Source organism: Dermacentor variabilis, chromosome 3 (assembly GCF_050947875.1).
Source record: "Dermacentor variabilis isolate Ectoservices chromosome 3, ASM5094787v1, whole genome shotgun sequence".
Lineage (NCBI taxonomy): Eukaryota > Metazoa > Arthropoda > Arachnida > Ixodida > Ixodidae > Dermacentor > Dermacentor variabilis.
The window spans coordinates 166,631,803-166,655,070 of NC_134570.1; the positions used below are offsets into that span (position 1 = coordinate 166,631,803).

Here is a 23,268-nt window from a genome sequence, read left to right on the forward strand (position 1 = left end):
TGTATGCATATATATATATATATATATATATATAGCTAGAGCCACAGAAATATCAGAATGATCATTACACGGAGGCCCGAAGCTCTCCGCCGCCGCTCGGGCCTCCTAGACAGACCGAGAGATGAGTTGTGCCGTCATCTTTTTATTACGGGAATGACTCTTGCTACTAGGTAGCCATGTGGGACCCACTTATATATTAGATAGAGGACCACTCACATAATAACATAGGTACTACTGCATGTAGTTTGAATTGAAATCGAAGCGCATCAAAAAAAGAGAAAAAAAAACAGGTCGAACGCTTTCCCTTATTCTTCAACAATGTTTCCATTTTTTCCCTAAAGGTGTACGGAGAGAGGAAGACAATGCTGATGCTGCTACAGAATTATTCATTAAAATTTTGAAAAAGGTGCTGCTTGAATAAATTCAAATAACTTTTTGTAAGAATACAACTTTCGCAGCGCCAGACAGAAATAATATAACCAACTCTAATGGAAAACCTCCCTATAGCGCTCATGCTACGATACTAATAACTTCAAGGGAGCCGCCTTGTTGCATCCTCTGAGCAGGTGCACAGGTGCTGGCGACAAGATACAATTCATACGAGAGCCTTAATAAACGCAATCGTGAGCCTCATTATGGAATCACGCCACCGAGTTCAGGCGCATGCGAACGCATGCTTTCACGTGGAGTAAGTCTCACATCACAATTTAATAATAGTCATCGAATTTTCTTAAAAATGTACGGAATAGACTTTACAGACTGTAGATACGTACGTATGTAAACGTAGCATTTTACAATATCTTTAGTTATTGTTCGTTTTGCGAAAATGAGTGGTACAAACAGGGTGGCATCTTGATAGTTGCCACTTGTTGCACCCAGTATTTCCTTTAGAGGACGCATTATATCTCTAGGGTGTCAGACACCGTTAACGACCGTGATTGCAAACCTGTCTTCGCTGCCATATTTGGCGGCGTCGATTAAGAACGTATGTGGACAAGTATAATCAAATCGCATAGGTAATGCGCTAGCGTAAGGCAAAATAAGAAGGTATGATAATGAATGTCGCCCCAAATATCGTGTCATAACGGAATGCATTATGACATGTACGGCGCGATCCGTTACAAGAAATATACTGCCATATGTACAGTCACGTGCAATATAACTTGCAACACCCTTGTTCATGGTCGAAGGGGCTCAAGGCTGCGCAGTGGCTCGGACACGTGAAATAGCGGCCTAATAAATACCACTAATTGAAGCTGTGTTTAGGTCTGTAACTTACGCTGTGTCTGCGCAGCCGTGTAGTTTTGGGGCCCTTCGACTACGGGCACCGGTGTTGCAGGTCATATTGCACGTGACTGTACGTGTAGCGCACAAATACGTGTCACAATGGTCCGCATACAAAAGACAATGACGACACGCCCAGCAGGCTAATGATGCGCAGCAGTGGAAAAGGCGCAATTATGCTTAAGCCTGGTCGAGCGGGCTCCACTAAAATATGAATTCTGGACACGAGGCACCAGCGTCTTTCTTGTTTTTCTTCACCCACAAATTGGTTGCTCCGCACTTCGCGAGTTCACTCTTAGCTCCGGGTGCGTCAGCGGGTTCGCTGGGCCTACCGCTGGGCCTTCCTAGTCCGCGTTCTATCCAGTCAGCCATGACCTCGGATTTTCTCGATCAAGTACTGCCGCCAGCGCCACGAGCCCACGATCCCGAGGTCACCACTCTCAAGCTACCGGAGTTCTCGTCGTAGGACTCGGAAGTTTGGTTTATTACCATCGAATCCTCGTTCGGTCACCAATGCCCCCGTTCGCAGTTGACCATGTTCGACCATGTCATTGGAACGCTTCTACCGTACCTGCTGACGTTACCAACTACGCCTACCGTCTACGCAGCGCTATGCGTACTTTACCTGTCGTTCCCCCTCGACAATGACGTTCTTCCCGGCGTTTATACGTCAACCCTGGCCTTGGGAATTGCATGCACGTCCTTGTGCCCCATGACGCTGTGCGTCCTCCCTTACGGCCACCATGTGATGGTCGGTTCAATGTACTCAAGCATGCAACTAAAAACCTTGTATCGCTCATCAACGGCCGCGAAGATACGGTCTCCGTCGACCGTCTGAAGCATGCCTACTTGGACTCTGATTCATCAATCATTTCTGCGGCCACATTGCATTCCCACCTGGTCAGTCCTACTCGCCGCGTGCGTTTCGCACCACCACCATGCACGCTTCGCGATTCGTCCAGCTCACGGATTCCCGGCTAGAAGGGGGCCCTGTAGCGCACTACTACGCGCCACAATAGTCCGAACACTAAAGACGACGGCGACACGCCCAGCACGCTCACGGTGCGTGAGCAGTGGAATCGGCAGAATAAGGCTTCCGCCTAATTAAGCGGCCTCGGTTAAAATATAATTTTAGGGCCAAATAAAGGGTGCTCCTCTCAACGTCAACGAGTCGGCTCACATGGCTGCGCACGAACTTGCCCACTCTGCTACCCCCGACCAATGGGATTCCGACTCCCCAGAGAACAGGGACACGGCCTCCACCTACAACGAGATTACTAAACACTACTATCTCAGCCGTACAACCTACTTCGTTCCTCATCCGCAGCTCAATAGAGCTCAAGCACTAACGCTCCGTCTACTGCAAACGAATACGTATCCCGATCCGTCGCTCTTACACAAAATCTATCCGGATAGTTACACCGATGGTACTTGCCACGATTGTGGAAAAATAGTCACGTTAGAACATATGCTCTGGCGGTGTGCCCGGTCGCGCGCTCTATCATCGATAACAGCTCGGCCGGGTAGGGGGCGGTTCTCGGCAGCCCTCTTCTGGCTGACCAACTCTGGGCTGTTGAGCCAGCCTACGATGCGGCCGAGAGGCTCTGGCTTCCGTTTCCCACGTGGACGCGGCCCGCTTCGTGAAGGGTCACGATCTGCAGGACTTCAATGAAGTTTTACTATACAATGTCTTACCAGGCAGCAGCGTCTGCCTGGTTTTTCTGCACCCCCATACGTGCTTTATGTATATGCGCATTGTGTGCGCTTGTAATCTGATATATTGTGCAAGAAATCCCGCCATTAATGTAATAATCTATTCCGGTATGACACACATATATATATACATATGCCAAGGTCTGTGAGTGGTGGCCCTGGCTAACACTCCCAGGGTTCTACTAGGACACATAAATACCCAAGAAAGTGGATGGGAAAACGTCGCCGCAGGAGCTCAATTGGTAGAGCATCGCACGCGAAATGCGAAGGTTGTGGGTTCGGTTCCCACCTGCGGCAAGTTGCTTTTCATCCACTTTAATTTCCATTAATTTATCGTTTCTTTATTTCATTTATTAAGCACAAGTAAGTTCCCCTATGTTGTCCTTGGTGTCAGTCTTTGTTGGCTTCTTGTGACATGACTAATAAGAATCGGGCCCTTCGGTTAACCTCCTTTCTTCTCGTTATATATATATATATATATATATATATATAGTAGTGTCAGCAGAACACGCACTTCTTAGTGTTATTCTTCCAGGTTTCATTACGGGACCGGTGGCTCACAGATTCAACGCTCGTCCAGTGATCATCGCAGGAGCGGTGATTTCAGGAGCAGGCGCAATTCTCACCTTTTTTGCAACAAATATTGGAGTAATGACGCTTACACTCGGCGTAATACACGGTAAGGCACCTTTATCTGTACGTAACGATGGCACAAGAAGATATACAGCTTTGTGGCACGGAGACTCCAGCAAAGGGGGAAAGGCCATTCTCCTGCACAATGCGGAATCCTACTTTTGCTGTTTAACCTCTGAGACTGCACTTGCCTGTAGGTGCGGAGGAGATACATATATTCTTTAAGAGATCACAGAGTACGGTATTGAACCATTGTTGTTATAATTATTACGGAGCCCTGCGTAAGGGCGTTTAACACATATCAGTTGCCACTTTGGACAGAAAACACCTCTAATGATCAATCCTAATTGCTGTTCTTTAAGCCTCTCTGAAGCCTTTACGGGCGGTCGCTTGTGTATCGCAGCTCGTAAAACTTCCAATTAATTCTTAGTGGTTTGGTGTGAATTGTTTTTCTTTTCCGTGTAGTGAAGCATTAAGCTAATTTGTTATTACTGTACCGCCATGGTCGTGAGCGTAGCGCGGTATCTGAGTGAAACATAAACAGCTCAATCACGAAGCTTACCGCTAACTTAAATGAGCTAGTTTAGCGTAATTATCCTAATTTCGGTTGTTACAGTTATCAGAGCATAGCTCGCGGGGGCCCATATCATTCACCGAGACATCCAGTGTCAGGCGTTGCTGTAGCATTTGGTAAAGAGTATTCGCCTGATATAAGAGCCTACCATGTCCTTACACGCAAAATGTCGCGCGATGTCAGTGTTTCATTGGGGATGAAATCACCTAATGCGTTTTGCCCTTCTCTTCTTTCCATGGTCGCAGCCATAGGAGCGGGTATGGTGTTCATAGTGGCCCCTACAATAATCAGCGAGCACTTCGTCAAGAACAAGGGCCTCGCGATGGGCGTCAACTTCGCTGGCATCACCGCTGGTCTTTTCGTATTTCCCAAACTTCTGGAGTACCTCACCGCCGCCTATGGCCTACGCGGTGCCCTTCTGATCTTTGGCGTCGTCATCATGAACGGGCTTGCATTTAGCCTATTCCCCCGCACCCCTGGTTGGAGGAAAGCTCATCCGGGCAAGAATGAACTCGCTGCTCAATTTCCTTCGAAAGCCATCGACGATGAAGGAACCAACGAGCTACGCCATGCGTTGACTGTGTTTAAAAGCCCCGTGTTCTACCTCATAATATACAGCTTTAACGCTTACTGCTTTGGATATGAGTGCTACATGTCGCTTTTCGTCGACTTTGCCTGTGATCTAGGAGTAGCGCTGTCCACTGCCGTTACCATGATGTCGGCGGGAGCAGTCTCCGAGATCTTCGGGAGATTCACATTGCCGGCAGCAGGCGACCACGGCCTGCTGAATATCAAGACGGCTGTGGTGTTCACACTGGCTGCCGAGGCGGTGGCGTTTCTCGTTCTTCCTTTGCTACGCTCTCAAGGACTTATTTTCACTGTGGCCTTTGTCATAGCCTTCATCATCGGCACTGGAATGGTAATTTTTCCAGTGACCCTGGTGTCTTACTTCGGACACGAGAAGATGTCGGTATCCTACGGCATTGTCGTCGCGTCTGCCGGAATGCTTTCATTTTTGAAGCCGTGTTTGATAGGTAAGACTTATTCGTGTGATTGTCACCATGAATTTAGCAATCACTCTGTTTTTGCTGTAACGCGGAATGCGCTTAGGTAGCGCGAAGAGTACAAATGTGCAATGCGGCAAAAATTGAACTCAACAACAACAAAAATAAATAACAGGTTACATTTACCATTAGGGAAAACCACCAGGATTGAAAAGGCATTCTTGTCATGCATAAGTTTTTGCGCCGGAATACTCTTTGCACCACAATGATTGGTAAGAAACGAGTTCTATTTGCCTGCATGAAAGTTGCATAATAGACGGGACTACAGCAATTTAGGAACCTCGTGTCGCAGTGCTATCCTTTACGTGATCTCCCTGGTATTGATGTGCACATCTTCTGGGAGAAAACTTTGGGTGTTCAATTACTCTGTGACAGATCAACCTACTACTTGTTCAAAGGCTTTGTGTTGCTCGCAATCTGGTTTAAACAAAAGGTGATCACTGCTAGATGCGTGAAAGATAAGTCCCATCATGGGTTATGACGGCGCGGCGCAGAAAAAGTAAGCCGTGGTGTTCTAGACAGGTGAAATGCAAGGCCAGGCAGAGAGCTCACGTTTACGCTGCTTATAAGAAAAACCCTTCGTTGAAGCTTAAAGATAAACTCAAAAACAAAACTGAAGAGATGAAGGTAGCTATGCAGACAGCCAAAGATAAATACTTTAGCACGTTCCACCTGCGTATACAGAAAAGACCAAAAGAACTGTGGCAATTCTTTAAAATGAACAGTAAAGATGTATTATCAATACCTGCTCTCGATAGCGACGGTGCTACCATCCATAACAACATTGAAAAAGCTGAGTGCTTTATCTCGTTTTCCAGTTCTGTGTATGCTGCTCGTGTTGACACTCAAAACACTGTGGCGCGATCCACCCAAGTGGTGGGTGAGCCCATGGACGATATCGTGATCGACCAACGAGGAATAGAGGCAGCTCTCAGAACATTGAATCCGTCTAAAGCAACTGGTCCTGACGCTTTGTCACCAGCACTGCTTTTTTTGTGCCCACGGGAGGTGTCCAAATATCTGTGTGTAATCTTTACTAAATCTTTACTAGAAATATCTTTACCAGATGACTGGAAACTTTCCAATGTCGTCCCTGTGCATAAAGGTGGACCGCGAAGTAGTGTTTTGAATTACCGGCCTATCTCGCTTACTAGCGTTTTATGTAAGATACTTGAGCATGTGCTTTACAGTAATATTATGAGCCACATGAACATGCACTCTTTGCTCAGCCCCCAGCAGCATGGATTTCGCAGTGGATTTTCCTGTACAACACAGTTGCTTGAGCTGACGAATGATTTAGCAGGAGCTTTGGACAAGGGTTTTTCTGTTGACTGTTTGTTTCTAGATTTTAAGAAGGCATTCGATGTTGTCCCTCACTCGTTGCTTATAGAAAAATTAGAAATATATAATATAAACAGTATGGTTGTTAACTGGATAAAAGAATACTTAAATTTGAGAAAACAAAAGGTGGTGCTTAATGGCAAAACATCCCGTGAAGTTGATGTGTCCTCTGGAGTGCCCCAAGGATCAGTCATAGGACCACTTTTATTTCTTATTTATATAAATGATATTTGCTCCGGTATTTCATCGCAAATCACGCTATTTGCCGATGATTGTGTTTTGTACAGGACTGTTCATACTACCCATGACTGCAATGTTTTACAAAATGACCTTTACAAGATAAATGAGTGGTGCAACAAGTGGCATATGCACATTAACATGAAAAAAACCGTTCATATGCGTTTCTCGAGGAAAAGAATCCCTCATGTCTTCTGTTACTCTTTAAATTCAACCATGATAATATCGGTTCAGGAGCAAAAACATCTCGGCGTTTATTTCACACCTGTTCTTTCTTGGAGCCGTCACATTGATCAGATCACAAGTAAAGCATGCCGCATTCTAGGTTTCCTGCGCAGAAATGCAAAAAAGTTGCCACTGGAGACAAAGGTGTCATTGTACAAATCAAATGTCCGATCTGTTCTGGATTATGCGTGTGCAGTGTGGAATCCGTGGACGGCACGTGACGTCAACAGTTTAGAAAGAATTCAAAGTATAGCCGTTCGTTTTGTATATTCAAACTACACTAGGAATTTCAGTGTTTCAAGAGCAAAAGAAAACCTCAGTTGGGAGCCACTTCAGCAACGCAGGAAATATCTCAGACTGAAACTCTTTCATAACATATTCCACTCTCGAACAGGTATAAATCCCGGGAAATATTTTTCCAGGCCTGATTAAGTTTCTCAACGGCTGGACCATGAAAATAAGGTTAAAGAAATAGCCTTCAAAACTGAAGCGTTTAAAATGTCATTTTTCCCCAGAACCATAAGCCAATGGAACAAGCTACCATCCGATGTCGCAATGATTCTATCAAATGATGTATTTTCAAACTGTATACGCCCACTGAAGTAAGATAGTGTTTTTGTGTGTATGTGCGAGTATGACAGCATTCCGGGTATATGTTATGTTTTGCCTGCTTTATTTATTGGTTCTTTGTTTCCTTTTCCCCCCGCTGTAATGCCTACGGGCGCTGTGGGTATTGTGATAAATAAATAAATAAATAAATAAATAAATAAATAAATAAATAAATAAATAAAAGAACAGAACTTGATTCCCAACAAGCATATGTTATCGCTAGTATTTCACAAAGCACGTCTTCCTTCTAAACTCCACTCTGCATCATTCCCTTATCGTAACGGTATTATTTCTCTACATATGCATTGACTTGAAAATTAGCAGACGTCATCGGCAGTTTGCAAAAGAAAGCAAAATAAAATGCTCGCCACAATGTGTCCTGTCTTCCTACCTAAATTTTAGAATGCGATTATTTGTTCCTCAAAGCTTCCTTCACGGTACCAATAAAGCTAAAATTTTGAGTCTATTTCGCAACGTGCTAGCTGACCTGTGCATTCAGCTGAAGTGAAGCGAAACGGATAAATTAACGATAGAAGACCCATGACTAGGTTGGTCATTACGACCTTCGTTTGGGAGACTGTGCGCGACTTTCTTTACTGTAGCCCGTATAAGGATCTGCTCTGAGCTTTTCACGTCTGGAAATAGAAGGAATCTTGAGAATTTGTGAAGCCACGAGTTTTAAGAATTGCTTGTCACACATATTCTGTGTCTGATTCTGCCAGAAAAGTGGATGGCCAAGCAGTGTGGTCTCTATTGAGCACTTTGCATCGGCGCCCTTCTTCCTGCACCATTGCCTCACCACTCGTGAGGTCTAGTCCATGGAATTCACGCAAATGCGAGTAGATCTCTGCCAGTATTGTATGATCTCGGCCAGCCAGTATTGACGATGCTTTATCAATAATGTTGAAGGGTTGACAGCCAACGTATTAGCAGGAAAATGGCATACAAAACCTAGTGGTGTACTACGACGAAATAATTATAATCGAGATCTGAGAAATAGGCTCTACATTATTCTATCTGGGTATATTTCTGACGTCCCTGCACGATATAAAAATTAAACTATGCTTACCTTTTGGGCGGCCTTTGTACAGAGTTCGGTTGTTAGTGAGATAATTCTTGCCGATGCTTGTATCGTTTAGTCACTTTAGTTTTATCAACAATTTTAGGTTGGCAACTTCTACGCATTCAAAACTTCCATATTATCAGATTTATTTAGCGAGAAAATTTTATAACTTGACCACTCTTCCGTTTCTTTTTGCAGGGCACTTCAGGGACAGAGTAGGTGCCTATGACTGCCTCTTTGTGATTTGTGGCGTTGTCAACGGAGTTGGAGCCGCTCTTTGGATTGTAGTGCTTGCGTCGGAAAGAAGCAGGAGAAAAAGGAAACTTATCAACAATGAAAACGCAGTGCAAGAAACCATTATTACTACGAGATGAAGCAATAGCTTTCTGCATGAAGTTCCGAGGTGAAATATGAGAAACGAGCGCTGTGAATAGTAGAGTGCCATAACGCGAGGTATTTTTCATGCGATTCTCTGTGTAGTCTCAGCCTTCTTGTGCAGTTGGAGGCCAGACACTATGTACAAACCGCACTGATCAGACAACAGGGGCGCGATCGCTGATCGTCGTTCGAAGCCCGCGTTCAGTTTGCTTTCAATATCGCCTCAGCGATTGCCTAGGCCACGCCTAGGCCAATCGCTTCAGGCAGAAGTGACCGCAACCTAAACGCTCATTTCGAACAAGAATCCGATCACGCTCCAGTTACTCATCACCTCGTACTTTTATAATAATAACTCATAATCCCCCTTTTCATTCGTTTGTTTTGGTGCCTGTTTACGGTACTGTGGAGTAGCAGATGACGGGCACGGCCGATCCCACCGCTTTTTTTCTCTTTAAACGTTCTTACTTTCCTCCACCATGCAATCGGCAATTTTCCTAAAATTAGGATAGGTAAAACCGATTACAAGGGCTGCGAATAAAATTTCTTTGACTTCTATACTTCTTTTCTGTTGTGTCGAAGATTGGTGGAGCTTTGTGCCAGGGATCTTCTGCGAGATGGCTTATGTACCGATATTAATGCGAATAAGGTTAAGCCTACTTCAGCGGCTTTGATCTATCTATCTATCTATCTATCTATCTATCTATCTATCTATCTATCTATCTATCTATCTATCTATCTATCTATCTATCTATCTATCTATCTATCTATCTATCTATCTATCTATCTATCTATCTATCTATCTATCTATCTATCTATTAGTGTACCAAGTTTTCTACCTGCTTGAGCCGCTAGGTATGTGCTGCTGGTCCTGAGGCCATCGTGGTCGTACCAGCATTCATTTTGGTTTCGTGGTATATCACTATGGTCATGCCGTCGCCGTAACGCGTTCTACTACGCTCATGGGGCCGAAGTTATTTACCAGCTTGGTCCACGAGGTAAGTTTTCCCGGTCGTCATGGCGCAGTGGCAGTTGTGTCACCGTAATTTCAGCTTTGTAATCCGACACACGTCATGCATTCGGGGTTACAGCACCATAATGCCGTCACGGCAGTTCAGTGGTCCTGAATGCAGCTTCGTGACGTGACTGTCGCCATGCTGTCATCGTCACACCTTGTGACTCAGTGGCCAAAGTTTCTTAATAGTTTATGCCAGTAGGCATATGTTCGGGATCATGATTCCATCGTTGTCGTCACATTTGGTCTTTTTGCTTGGTGCACTAGACTGTTATGCGCAAGACAAAAAGAGACAAACCCACCTTTGTATACCGTAACCGTATCGTACCGTAATCGTACCGTATACCGTACGATACCGTAACGCACGAAGCGATTTTCAACGCGTTAGAGGCAGTAGGACTTGGCTGCGAGGTCTATTTCTGGATAAGTAATTATCTACATAAGAGATCATTTTTCGTACTTACCGAGGATGGCCCGACCTCTCAGCATTACAGTAACCGTGGGGTGCCTCAGGGCGGAGTACTGAGCCCAACGCTCTTCAGCCTAACACTCATTGGACTCGCCGACATCCTGCCATGCATCGTTAGGCCCTCCACCTATGCCGACGACATTTGCATTTGAACGTCGGCTGTGACGCGACTGCAGCTTCGCGCGCGGCTACAGAAGGCAGCCACTTTATCATCCTACCTTCGGGAACAAGGACTTCATATATCAGATGAAAAGTGTGCAGTGGTGGCGTTTACCAGGAAATCAATGTCTCCATACGTGATATCGGTCGACGGACAATTGATCTCGTACAGCACGAGTCACAGATTTTTGGGGGTGGTCATTGACAGAAATCTGTCCTGGACCCCTCATGTGAATTCTGTGAAAAAAACGCCTGACAGGAATTTGCCATATATTTATGTTCCTAGCAGGAAATACCTAGGGAGTGCCTATACAATCTATGCTGCAACTGTACAGGGTCCTCTTTATTGGATTCCTGTGGTACCGCATACCGGTCCTGTCCAACAGCTGCAGAACTAACCTGAATATAATCCAAAGCATCCAAGGCCAAGCCCTCAAGATATGCCTTGGCCTACCGCAGAGTGCGTCAACGACTGAAGTTATTGCAGTCGCGCAAGATTCCACTCTTAGAACGCACATTAGTATTGAAACAATGCGTGGGCACATAAGACACTTCGCCCGGACCCCTACCCACCACCTCGCAAGTCTCCCAGTAGATAGGCCCCACACGACATTCAATGCGACTGCCTTCGCGCACCGTGCTTCTCTCAGGTCAGGTTACACACCTGCGGCAAGACCTTCCATTCCTCCATGGTGTGCGCGCCGTACTCAAGTATATCTTACAATCCCAGAACTTCAGAAAAAGTCGGACTTGCCGTCATCAGCACTAAAGCAACTAACTTCACTTCTTTTGTACGAGAAATACAGCGACTGCACACACATCTATACTGATGGATCAACTACATCAACCAGTTCCGGTGGCGTTGTAGTTACACCAACAATGAGAATAATCCAGAGATTCAAGACTGCCCATGTCACTACGTCTAGAGCTGCAGAGCTCGCGGCGCTCCGCGACGCGCTTCATGTGATTAGTGCTGAAAGTGCTAGAAAATGGGCAGTCTTACGCGATTCAAGGGTGGCCTTGGAATGTGTGCACTCGTTTCTCCGACATTGAACTCACGATCAGCTCACGTGCGAAATCGTGGAACTTGTTCATCATTTAGGAGAAAAAGGCCATGATATATCTTTTCAGTGGATACCAGGTCATTGCGGTATCATAGGAAATGATGCGGAAGATAAGGAAGCTCGAATGTCAAACCAAGAAGACCGCTGCGTCCCCATTCCTCTCTCAAGGACTTACGCCACGAGACAACTTCGCAATCTAGCTCGCAGGATCTCCTTAGCAGAATGGAATACCGCACATGCAAGGCGCACAAAACTGCGCAGACTAAACCTGTCACTTCAACTCAGACCTTCGGCCGGTCTGCACCAACGCGAAGCGTCTCTTCTGTGTCGGTTATGGTTAGGAGTTGCCTTCACGAATGCCTACTCAGCACTAATTAGAATGACTGATATTCCTACGTGTGATGTTTGCGGATGCGAGGAGAACATTCACCACTTATCATGCCATTGTCCTCAATTTCAAGCACAAAGACAACCTTTGTCCAACACATTCAGGAAATTCGATGATCGTCCTCTGAGTGAACAGACATTACTAGAGCACCGTCCCCACCGATCATCGGCTCAGAAGGCAGTGAAGGCATTTTTGTGCTTTCTCAGATCGTCTGGTTTGCGAGAACGGCTTTAACTCAAGTACGGTCCGTACACGTATGTACCCCTTCTCTCTCTTCCCCTTCTGCCTTCCCCCAGCGTAGGGTAGCCAACCAGACCCTTGACTGATTAACATGCCTGCCTTCCTATATTCTTCTCTCTCTCTCTCTCTCTCTCTCTCTCTCTGTCTCTCTCAGCGTATCTCAGGCATGCGATGAAGTAATGAAGCATATGTAGATGCTTGGACGTTGTCGTATGGAACAATAGAAAGTAGAAAAATGTAAATGTTTTTCGCAAAGAAACAAAAATTATCACCATGCACCACAAATACCTGAAGACAAACATATTTAAATAGTAAAATGTTGAAGCACCGTGAAAAAAAATGAGGTTAGCGTAAGCGTTTGACCAATTGATTGAGAATACAAGGTTCTCTTACCCTATGCCTTTTACTCAAATAAAATAAATATAGCCTAGTTTGAGAGAGGGAGTTTAAGAGGACTAAATTCTGACTGCATACGTAATTGAAATTCCCCAACATGCATTAGTATGTCATACAGAAAGCTACTTGCGTACATCACAATAGTTAATTTAGGAGTTTCACGCGCCAAAAACATGTTATGATTTTAAAGCATGCCGTAGTGCGCGAGTAGGGATTAATTTCCACCAGCAGGGGATGTTAAACGTGCCCCTACGTACGGGACACGGGAGTTTTCGGATTTAACCGCCATAGAAATACAGCCGCCGCGGCCGGGGTTTGATCCGATGACCTTGTGTTTACGAACCAAACAACATAGCCGCTAAGCCACCGCGGCGGGTCATAAGAAGACAGAAAAGCTCAGAAGTGCGTCTGCACTCTTTCTCTAATATCGCACAATTTCAATTCGTTTCAGACATGAACTTTAATACTTCTATAATTTTTACTTTATGTTACGAATTCACTTTCAGTGCAACTTTCCCCGCTAACAAACTACCTCGTCACAGTCGGTTCTTGCCCAGTTCCACATATTGGAAGAAGGCGATTATTTGAGGAAGAAGCAGGAAACCAAATCGAATCAAATAAACAAGTGAGATTCCGGTGTTCATTGGTAGATAATGCTGCTGTTGTAGTAAATGAGTCCAGAGCCCGAAGAAATCACTGAAGTCTAGTGGCTTTCACTCATTGGGAACCGCACGGCGATGGTGACGGCGACGCCACCGACAGAAATGCGCAGAATAGCTATCGAAATAATCTTGAATCAAAGTCCCAACTACGCATAGCCGACCGTTCTTCTACCACCAAAGTTGCTCACGCCTTGACATTCATTCTTTACAAAGTTATTGCTCGGAATTTCGAGAACGGCAGCCAACAAACAAACGTAATAAAAAAAAACACTGACAGCGCGCATGTTTTCTGTCAGCGCTTCTCAACAGAAATGCTCATAGTGCGAAACAATAAAAGGTCATCAACCCACGCTAGAGACTGCACTTCTACCAGAAAGCTTGCCGTTGTCCATAGCGTTCACCGCTAGCATTTCCCGGTAAACCCTACGGTTGCATAAGCTGCAGTTGGCGGGAAGTATGACAAGCAGTCAGGAGTCTTTGAATGCTGTCGTGTTCCACTCTTAAAGGCGATGCTTAAGCGTCCTCCAACTTTCCTTGCGGTGGCAATTATATGCACACTTCCTACGCTCTTCTGCCGTCGGCGCCGTCTTCGCCGTGAGGTTCCGTATGAGCGAAAGCTTGTGAGGGTGAGCCGGCGAACGTGGTTCAATCTAACGTGCGCGAGCGAGGAACGCGGCCCGGCTGGTGGTGGCAAACATTTATTACTTGAGCCTTTTTACAACATTACTTGTGAGGGGGCTCAGGAGCGCCTAGGGTGTCCGGGAGTTTGTGGCCCTCGGCGACCCTCAGAGCCCAGTCCACCAGCCGTACTTGGTCGGCTGGGCTGGAGCTAGACACAGCGGTCTCCCATCCCTCGAATGTCGGTGAGTTGCCACTCAGAGGGTGGCTGGAGCTGAGCGCATAAGAACATTATGTGATGGAAGTTGGCTCTAGGCGCGCCGCAGAGAGTACATTCCTGTCGATATAGGCCTGGATGAACCAGAGCGAGAAAAACTGGAGACAGAAAAGTTTGTGCGTGAAGTTGGCTACAGGTACTTTGTTGGAATTTTGTTAAGGATTTATCTGGGGGAAGATATCTCAACCGCATTTCGCGGTAGTGGGGGGTGATCTCGTGATATTCGACCCATCGGTCTCTGGCGTTATCCAGGTCATCGGACGGCGTGGCTCGGTTGACGGCTACTCGAGCGATGGAATGGGCCATTTCATTGCCTGGATGGCCTGCGTGCACGGGCCCGGCTCGCGCACGCGAGATCGCACCACGTTCGCCGGCTCACCCTCACACGCTTTGGCTCATACGGAACTTCACGGCGAAGACGGCGCCGACGGCAGAAATGCGTAGGAAGTGTGCAACAATTGCCATCGCGAGAAAGGTTGGAGGGCGCTTAAGCATCGCCTTTCAGAGTGGAACACGACAGCATTCAAAGACTCCTGACTGCTTGTCATGCTTCCCGACAACTGCAGCTTATGTAACCGTAACGTTAACCGGAAGAACGTTAGCGGCGAACGCTATGCACAACGGCAAGCCTTGTGGTAGAAACGAGGTCTCTTGCGTGGTTCGATCTCGTGTTATTGTTTCGCACTTTTAGTACGTCAGTCTGAGAAGAGCTAACATAAAAGATATGCGCTGTCGGTGCTTTTTTTTATTACGTTTGTTTGTGGGCTGCCGTTCTCTAAATTGGGAGGAATAATTTTGTAAAGAATGAAAGTCAAGATATGAGCAACTTTGATGGTTGAAGAATGGTCGGTTATGACTGGTTCGGAATTTCATTCACAATTCTTTTATTGCCATAGCAATAATGCGCATTTTTGGCGCTAGCGCACGATGGTGTCCATGTTATACCGATACCACTGTCACGAACAGATGCAGCCAAAAGACTTCGCTCCCTCGCCCACGAGCTTACGCAGATTCTGTGGAACACCGTTGAATTCACGAACGTACGTCTGCACAGATTGGATCCACGTCTGCAACTCCGTCTACCACCAGGGTTACCACGAGCGGAAGCAACACTTCTGTGCCGCCGGTGGCTCGGCGTGGCATTCACGAACTCCCATTCCTTCCGCATTGGAATGGCCGACAGCCCTACTTGCAACACCTGCGGCTGCGAGGAGACGATTGTGCACCTTCTCTGTGACTGTCCCAGCTACAAAGTGCCAAGAAAACTGCTCGTGATCGCGTTCGAAATACTGGACAATAGCCCCTTTATAGAGGAAAAAGCTCTAGGACACTGGACCAGACGGGCTTCGGAACTCAAGACCTTAAGGGCTTTGCTGAAGTTTTTAAGGACATTCGAATTGTGCGACCGTCTTTGAGTGTTGTAGCGCGTAGTATCGCGTTACTGTGTGAATTTTCCGGTTTCCTTTATTTCTTCTTCTTCCTTTTATACCCTTTACCCCTTTCCCCAGCACTGGGCAGCCAGCCAGTTTCTTACACTGGCTAACCTCCCTGTCTTTCCTTTCCTTTGTCTCCCTCCCTCCCTGGCGTTGGCGTCGCCGTGAGTGAAAGCGCGTGAGGGTAATCAATCAATCAAGTTTTATTTTCGCCGCAGACAGTACATTGTTACTGCGAAAATAGGGGCCCACAGAAAAAAGCTGCATTTGTGCAGCTTGACTAAGCTCTAGCCACCCGTACAACAGCAGTGACACGACGATTTATTATCTTGATTCAGTTATATAAACATATCATCAAATAAATGATCAGGCAGTCCGATCACAAATGACAACTACGAGAACAATTAGAAGCATAAGCAGTTTCAGTAAAGTCAAACAAACAGGTCAAATAAGGTTTTGTTAGTAAGGGCCAGAACGTTCACACCTTTCCGGTCTAGCTCATTTAGTGTAGTTGCCAGGGCGTAGTCAAATTTTTCTTTCCCATAATGGGTGCGCGAGGAGGGAACGTAGTATGGCGGTTGATATCGGAATGGGTAGGAAATTGTATTTTTCCTGAGATTTGATAATTCTTGGAATAGTTCCGCCCTACCTAAGCCGACGAACGCCGTTCAATCATAAAGTAACACAGTAAACGACAAAAGTGGACTCTCCAGCCGTTTCGTGGCCGAGCTATGGAGTTTCGCCGATTCGTCTAGGTGGCAGAGCACATGAAGAAAATTGCGGCTGTGGCTGCGGCTGGCAGCTTGACAGGCGGCACGACCACTGGGCACGACCCAACGCGTGCGAAGCCTATATATATAGTCAGGCCGCGCCGCCGGGCTCTTTCTGTAAAATGCACCTGAGCATCGTTGTTTGGTTCTGCCAACGTCTGCTTGGTCGCCGTTTCATGGTGAGGCCACAGGAAGTTCATTTGCGCGTTGCTAACGACTTATTCTCTTCGCCTTTCATTATTTCATTGTTAGCCGCATGAACGAGTGACGGCGTCCTTGCAGCCATGAACAGCCGCTGGCCATTCACTACGCTGACTTTCACTTCGCCTTCTTTTTTTTATCCGCAGCAATGAGCGGTGATGCTAGCAATAACAGTGACGTGGCAGCGTCCGAACTGCGAGGCACGTTCGATGCAATGACGAATTTAGAAAATAAAATAAAATGGTTCCTTAAGGAAGCGGCCTATGAGCATATGTCGTTCGGGGCAGGCAGCTTTCCGCAGCGACTGCTGAAAAAGTATGGCGCTGTACATTTGCAAAATGAATGTAGCTATTTATTAAACTATGGGGTTTTACGTGCCAAAACCACTTTCGGATTATGAGACACGCCGTAGTGGAGGACTTCAGAAACTTCGACCACCTGGGGTTCTTTAACGTGCACCTACATCTAATTACACGGGTGTTTTCGCATTTCGCCCCCATCGAAATGCGACCGCCGTGGCCGGGATTCCGATCCCGCGACCTTGTGCTCAGCAGCCTAACACCATATCCACTGAGCAACCACGGTGGGCAATGCAGCTATTTCTAAAGATGTACACGTCCAATATTTGCAGTGTGGCAATAATGGACTCTCTCAACCTCTGTAGCAGGCTATGTGCGCTAGAGCATTGTTAGCTGTTCTGCATTGTTCCTAAGATACTTGTTTTCATGTTTTAATTGTGCATGGAGGCGTTGCCGTAGAAATTTTCTTGTTTCTTAGCATTTATAACAGTGCTTCCTTAACCAAAAACTACGCATTACACGAAAGAACGCAGCATCGCCATTATAAAGCTTTGCAGGCTTTAGTATTGCTTATACGAAGGAACGTAGCGTCTACATGCTATAGCTTTGAAGCCTTCAGTATTGCTTACCTTCTGTCTGTCATATTGCGTATTGCAGGAATCTTCACCATTTCCTCAAAATACACTGCACAGCCAAAGCACATCACGCATACTCGATGGCAAAGTTACAAGTATCAGAAGACGATTGCAAGGCTTCAAAGAGAACAGGTGAAGACCACCAACACAAAGTGCTTAATTGCAGCTGTTTAATGACTGACACACTGGCTTACGCATTCGAGATGAGGATCTTGGTGCATGCTCAGTTAATTTTGCAGCCATTTTATTTCGGCATACAACCACTCACATAATTTTACTACCCTAATTCACCCTCCTTCACAGGGAACCTCACGGCGACGGTGACTCCGACGTTGACGCTGACGGCAGAAATGCGCCAAGAAAAAACGTCATATTTCTTCCCTTCTAGAACAATCCCATTTTGAGAAAAACAATTGCTGGCGTGTATGCGCAGTTTTCTTTTTTCACTATCTGGTTAGTTGCAATACGTCTTTTATGTGTTTTGCTCGTGCAAAGTTATTGCCATCACGCCATTAATTTGCGACTATTCCACCGGTATCACACGGCCACTTTAGATCGTGATCAAGTCCTATCCGGATCGAAATTCTCGGCTGCTGTTGTGCAACATCCATCGCGCAGTTTGCGCAAAAGAACCATTCGCGACCGAGAAATTCAAATCGCATTCGGCTTGATCGTGTTTAAAAGTGCGCCGTGTGACTACCGTATTATTTATATTTTGCTGCTTTTTCCCGTTTTCATGTATCCTTCCATTACAGTCTTGCGGCAATAAATTGTTGTCTGCTATTTTTGAGTTCTTCACTATGCAGCAAGTTGATTTATATTTAAGGAACATGGTACATTTATTTACGATACACCTTCTGGCGTGAGTTACTAGGCGTACAATATCATAAGCGATAAAGTTCTACTTCCTCAACAGTTGGGATGATTGTTGCGCTAAGTTACAGCTTGCAACAGCAAATGTGAATTTAAATGAAACTAACATGAAATGAAACACCTTTGCGCGCTCGTTGTCACAACATATAAACAACGGCACAAGCGCCTGCATGAAATCACTTGATTTAAGCAACGTTATGGGTCCCCAGGAAATAAAAAAATAAGAAACAATACTGAAATTACGGCCTCCGAGATGTGGCGGCGTGTGCGACCATCTTGGTGGCTGGCGCGTTTCGCCAATTCCGCTAGGTGCGCTGAGAGCCAAATTCGGCCACGGGCGCCTATGGGGGTGTACACTCTTTACGTTTACTATGTTAGTCCATAGAGTTACTATACTGACTCTAGAGGACAAGCTACCCATAGGGCCAATGCATTGAAATCGGGAACCGCAAGAGCGCCGCCATGTTGCTACGCGCCGAGGTTGCCAGTTCCTGAGACGCTTGCTAGACTTGGTGACAGTAGTCAGTTTTAATCCGGCAACAGTAGCAGCGTAGCAGCATGGCGTCTCGCTTGTACTGTCGTGATGTGTGCGTGCAGCCGTGTGTTTGGGCTTTATAAGTTGGTTCTTTATTCTATGTTGCGGGACGGTGGGGGTGTGGTCCATGTTGGCCGTACAGGTGGCAGTTATGCAACCGAGGGATGATCCTGTTCAAGTTTGCGGCGGTATGCGGTTTTCAGCGGTCACGCCTGTTGCAGAAGTGTCACTCGACGAGGTTACGAGCTTGAAGCTGTGGTCAGATTCCTCGTTGGCGTTCCGTAATTCTCTTCGCACGGGCGCGGTATGTTGCAAAAGCCGCTTTCGCGATCTATCGTCGCGACGATAGATCGTGCTTTTTTTATTATTATAAGTACTGATCCAGCTGGGGTAGGGCACATGTAACCGACAAACGGAAGTCTCAGGAGAGCACCTGAGATTATAATAAAGCAGGCGGCGCAGGAACTCCAGGGCACCCAAGGGACAGTGGGGGGATCAAAGCTCGAAGCAGAACGGTACGTAGGTTGGGGCCGCCGAGGCAGGTGTGTGCCAGGGAGTGTTCGCACGGACAGCTCCCCTGGCACGCGCAGCAGAGCCTCGCAAGGTCGAGATACTTTAAAGGCACCTGCGCCCATGATCTTTCTTTTGCCTCGGTGCAGTGTGCACGATTAACGAGAATAATATGGAGGGCATCCGGCGCAGTCGCGAATGCGTCATGACAAATCTAGCTCGCGTCGCCTGGCGTGTGCAGTAATATCAGAGTTGGTTGTATGAACTTTATCCATAATACGCTTTCTTACGGTACCTTAACGGAATGGGTCTAGAGGACGGTGTTGGTACATTTTTTCGTACCGCCCCAATCCTATACCCCCCACTACAAACACACACACATACCCCCCTCTTTTTATGTATACATGCAATTCCTTGCCATGACGGACCCATAGCCTCCTTTATTTTTGAAAAATAGAGGAGGCTATGGACCGATTGACCGGTTCAAGTTGTCAACTTGTCATAGGAATCACTGTATTAAACACAATTCCCCGATCGGATTGTTTACTTTCATTTTTCGTTGTAACACTGAGGACTACATAGAACTTTATTTTGTATATGTGAGAGAAGTATGTGGATATCACGAGCTTAAGCCAATGTGCGATACACAGACAAAGCAGCTGCTACAACATGAACTGCATTGAGGGCCACACAACACATACGTAATTAAAGGTGCAAAATAAGGGGGAAGCTTCAAAATACGCTCTGTAGCACTGCAAAGTGTAACATATATTGCATGTGTAAAATAACTGTTCAAAAATACAATGCATCAATGTCCCATTTGCCTTCAAGTTTATTATCAAGTTCAAATTTACTGAAGTTTAGTATGAGCATATGTACAACAGGAGTCTACTGACACACCCGCAGTCAAGGTGGCTGTTCGAGGTGTGCTGGCTGCCTCAGTGTAAGAAAAAGAAATTGGGTGAATGTCGACACCAGTGCCACTGCTTCTTGCCTCTGACCTGCACGTGCCTCCACGGCATCTTTGTGCACAAGTGTGCTGGCGTGGCGAGGCGTAGGAGTCATCCAAGAGAAAGAGTATCGTTTACATGGAGAAGTGGCTGTTTACATTGCCTGCCGCTTTCCCTCAAATGTTTCCTTGGCGACTAGGGTGAAGCACCCGCAGTCAAGGTGGCTGTTCGAGGTGTGCTGGCTGCCTAAACGAAAGAAAAAGAAAGAAATTAGATGAATGTCGATACCAGTGCTATTGCTTCTTGCCTCTTACCTGCATTTACCTCCGCGGCCTCTTGGCTTGCGGAGTCTGTATGAGGGAGCTGCTGTGGCTAAGTGTAGGCACTGTCTAAGCAAAAAGAAAAGGCCATTCAAATGGGAAATTATGTAATTAAATGCAGTTATTTCTGCTTCTTGCACTCTTCTTGCCTAAAAGTTTTCAAGCATAGTGTCCAGTACACACCAGCACTTTGACTGCTTCTGCTTTTTACCTGCAGGTGTTGCTGCGAGATCCTTAGTATGGGTGCGTGCAGCATTGTAACACTTGGTGGAGGCATTTGAAGTAGTAGCCAAAAATATAAAGAATCATCCTTGTCTGCACGAATGCTTTCAATTTCTAAATGCAGTGGTAACTATCAACTGTAGTGCAAGGCCCCCACATCTATGCGGCAAGTGCCATGGCTCAAAACTGTATTTTTCCTTTAGTGTTTGACAAGGCGTCTGATATGTCCACATTAGATGGGATGTGTTTGTTTTTATTTATCCCAGTGTGGAGAGAGCATCATTAAATTGTTTTTTTTATTTTTGTTTGTCTTGTTTTTTGGTTTATTTCTGAATTTATCAAGCAGCAGTCTCATGATGCTAAAATGACTTATGTAATGGCAATCAGCTTTTGTTTTGCAGAAAAACAACGCATTTCCTGACCCACTGTTTGACATCCCCTCACTCGCATAATTTCGCAGAGTATTCTACCTATATTGACTTGCTTGACCTCCACTAAATAGTCTTGCATTTTCAAATACGACTCTTTCCTTAAATTCATTCGACACTTCTCATAATTTCTGTACCTTGGGCTTCTGATACTCTGCATTCACCATTTTTGCTTGTTTCTGACTAAAAATGTCTTCTTTAATTTAGAGCTTAAACTTTACCTTTGGAACACACGGAAGGGCTTGCCATTGCATATCTGCATGAAAGGGAAACATGTTTCATTAAACATTTGCAAAATTCAATTGAAGATTGATGAATGCAGCTTGCAGTGTGATATGACTGAATGAGCCATAAAAGTAACTCGTCTCACTTGGCAAATTAAAGCACATTAGTGTGATGTACAAGATACATTACACTAACGTGGTGGGTTCTCTTGCTTATACAGCAAAATAATCGGTGCGCGAGCAAAAAAAAGTATTTTTGCATACCCCTTGTACACACTGATTTAAGGAAAATGAGCTGAAGCTGTCCACATGATCTACTTATTTTACCTGCGAGTATGGTCAACAAGAATGTGTTCCAGCTGCTTAGTGGTACTCGGGATTATGTCAGTATTGCATATGTGCCTGTTGTCTAAGATAATTGAATTTTCAAAATGCTCGCAGGGATCTGATGTGCATATCTGCAGTTTATGGATACATGTAAAAGACTCAGCATCAAGTGCAAGTGAACGGTCCTACAGGCCCGGAGTCGATCATGCAAATAGATTTGCTGCACAAATTTGTGACCAGAAAATATATTCCACATGAAATGGCATGCAAGGAAGTGTTGGAAATATTGCACAGTTAATAAAATGCCTACGCTATTAATATGTGGGTTGATGCACTCGTTATGCAAAACGGAGGGGAGGCGTGCGGACAGGACACAAGAGTAGAGTATTTACACGCAAACAACACGAGCGCCGCCCACTTCACTACTCTTGTGTCCTGTCTGCACGCCTCACCTCTGTTTTGCATGATGAATCCTTACCAATTAGCTGAGCTTTCTGTCGTTCTAAGTCTCGATGCACTCGATTTCGTCCGCATTAGTCACTCGCCTCTTGATTACTTCGTGGCACAGAAATACTCAGCATATGGCTGTTTTTCTGCTGTGGCCTTTGTAGAAGCATGATTGTTCGAAGTGCAACAATTAGATTCTTTGAGTTGCTTGTGGCTTCGCCAGTACAATTCCGGTGCGCTGGTCCGCCTGTCCAGCAATTTCCTACTGAAGGGAAACCTGCAAATAAGAACACCGCTCCGCATGCAGAAAAATGCTCTACTGTGACGCTTCTCAAACGATTGTGATGCATCACAAGAGCTGCCTACTCGCGTGATATTCTCAAGGAGATACATTCGTTTACTTCCATGTGAAGGTATATGCCAGAGCACTTCGGGGCTTCGGTGGCAGATAAGGCACGAGTGTGCCATAGCGTCCGATGTCGACGAGCGATCGCATGTCAAACCTAAACTGTACGAAACTACACTATTAAAATTTTCACACCCTTATGGGTGTAATTCGGGTGTGTTCATATTTTCACCCCTGTAAACACCCTTGAAACACCCTTTTTTAACGGAAAAGGGTGCTTAACAAGAAAACACCCTTGGAACACCCCAGTCTTTCTAATTTACACCCTAAGTATAAGGGAGT

General features: G+C 45.7%; 1 protein-coding gene across 4 annotated transcripts in view; it reads left to right on the forward strand.

Annotated features, from left to right (window-relative positions):
* LOC142574305 (monocarboxylate transporter 2-like) overlaps positions 1 to 9,670 on the forward strand; it is a 35,381-nt gene extending 25,711 nt beyond the window's left edge. For 2 of the 4 annotated variants that reach the window (XM_075683426.1, XM_075683424.1), the window contains 3 exons: positions 3,533 to 3,676; positions 4,450 to 5,238; positions 8,942 to 9,670. In XM_075683426.1, the coding sequence (XP_075539541.1) occupies positions 3,533 to 3,676; positions 4,450 to 5,238; positions 8,942 to 9,117 (1,109 nt within the window). In that variant the 3' untranslated portion in view covers positions 9,118 to 9,670. Of the gene's footprint in view, positions 1 to 3,518; positions 3,677 to 4,449; positions 5,239 to 8,941 lie in introns of all 4 variants that reach the window. The other 2 variants (XM_075683423.1, XM_075683425.1) reach the window with 2 other exon arrangements.
* Positions 9,671 to 23,268: the final 13,598 nt, after the last annotated feature.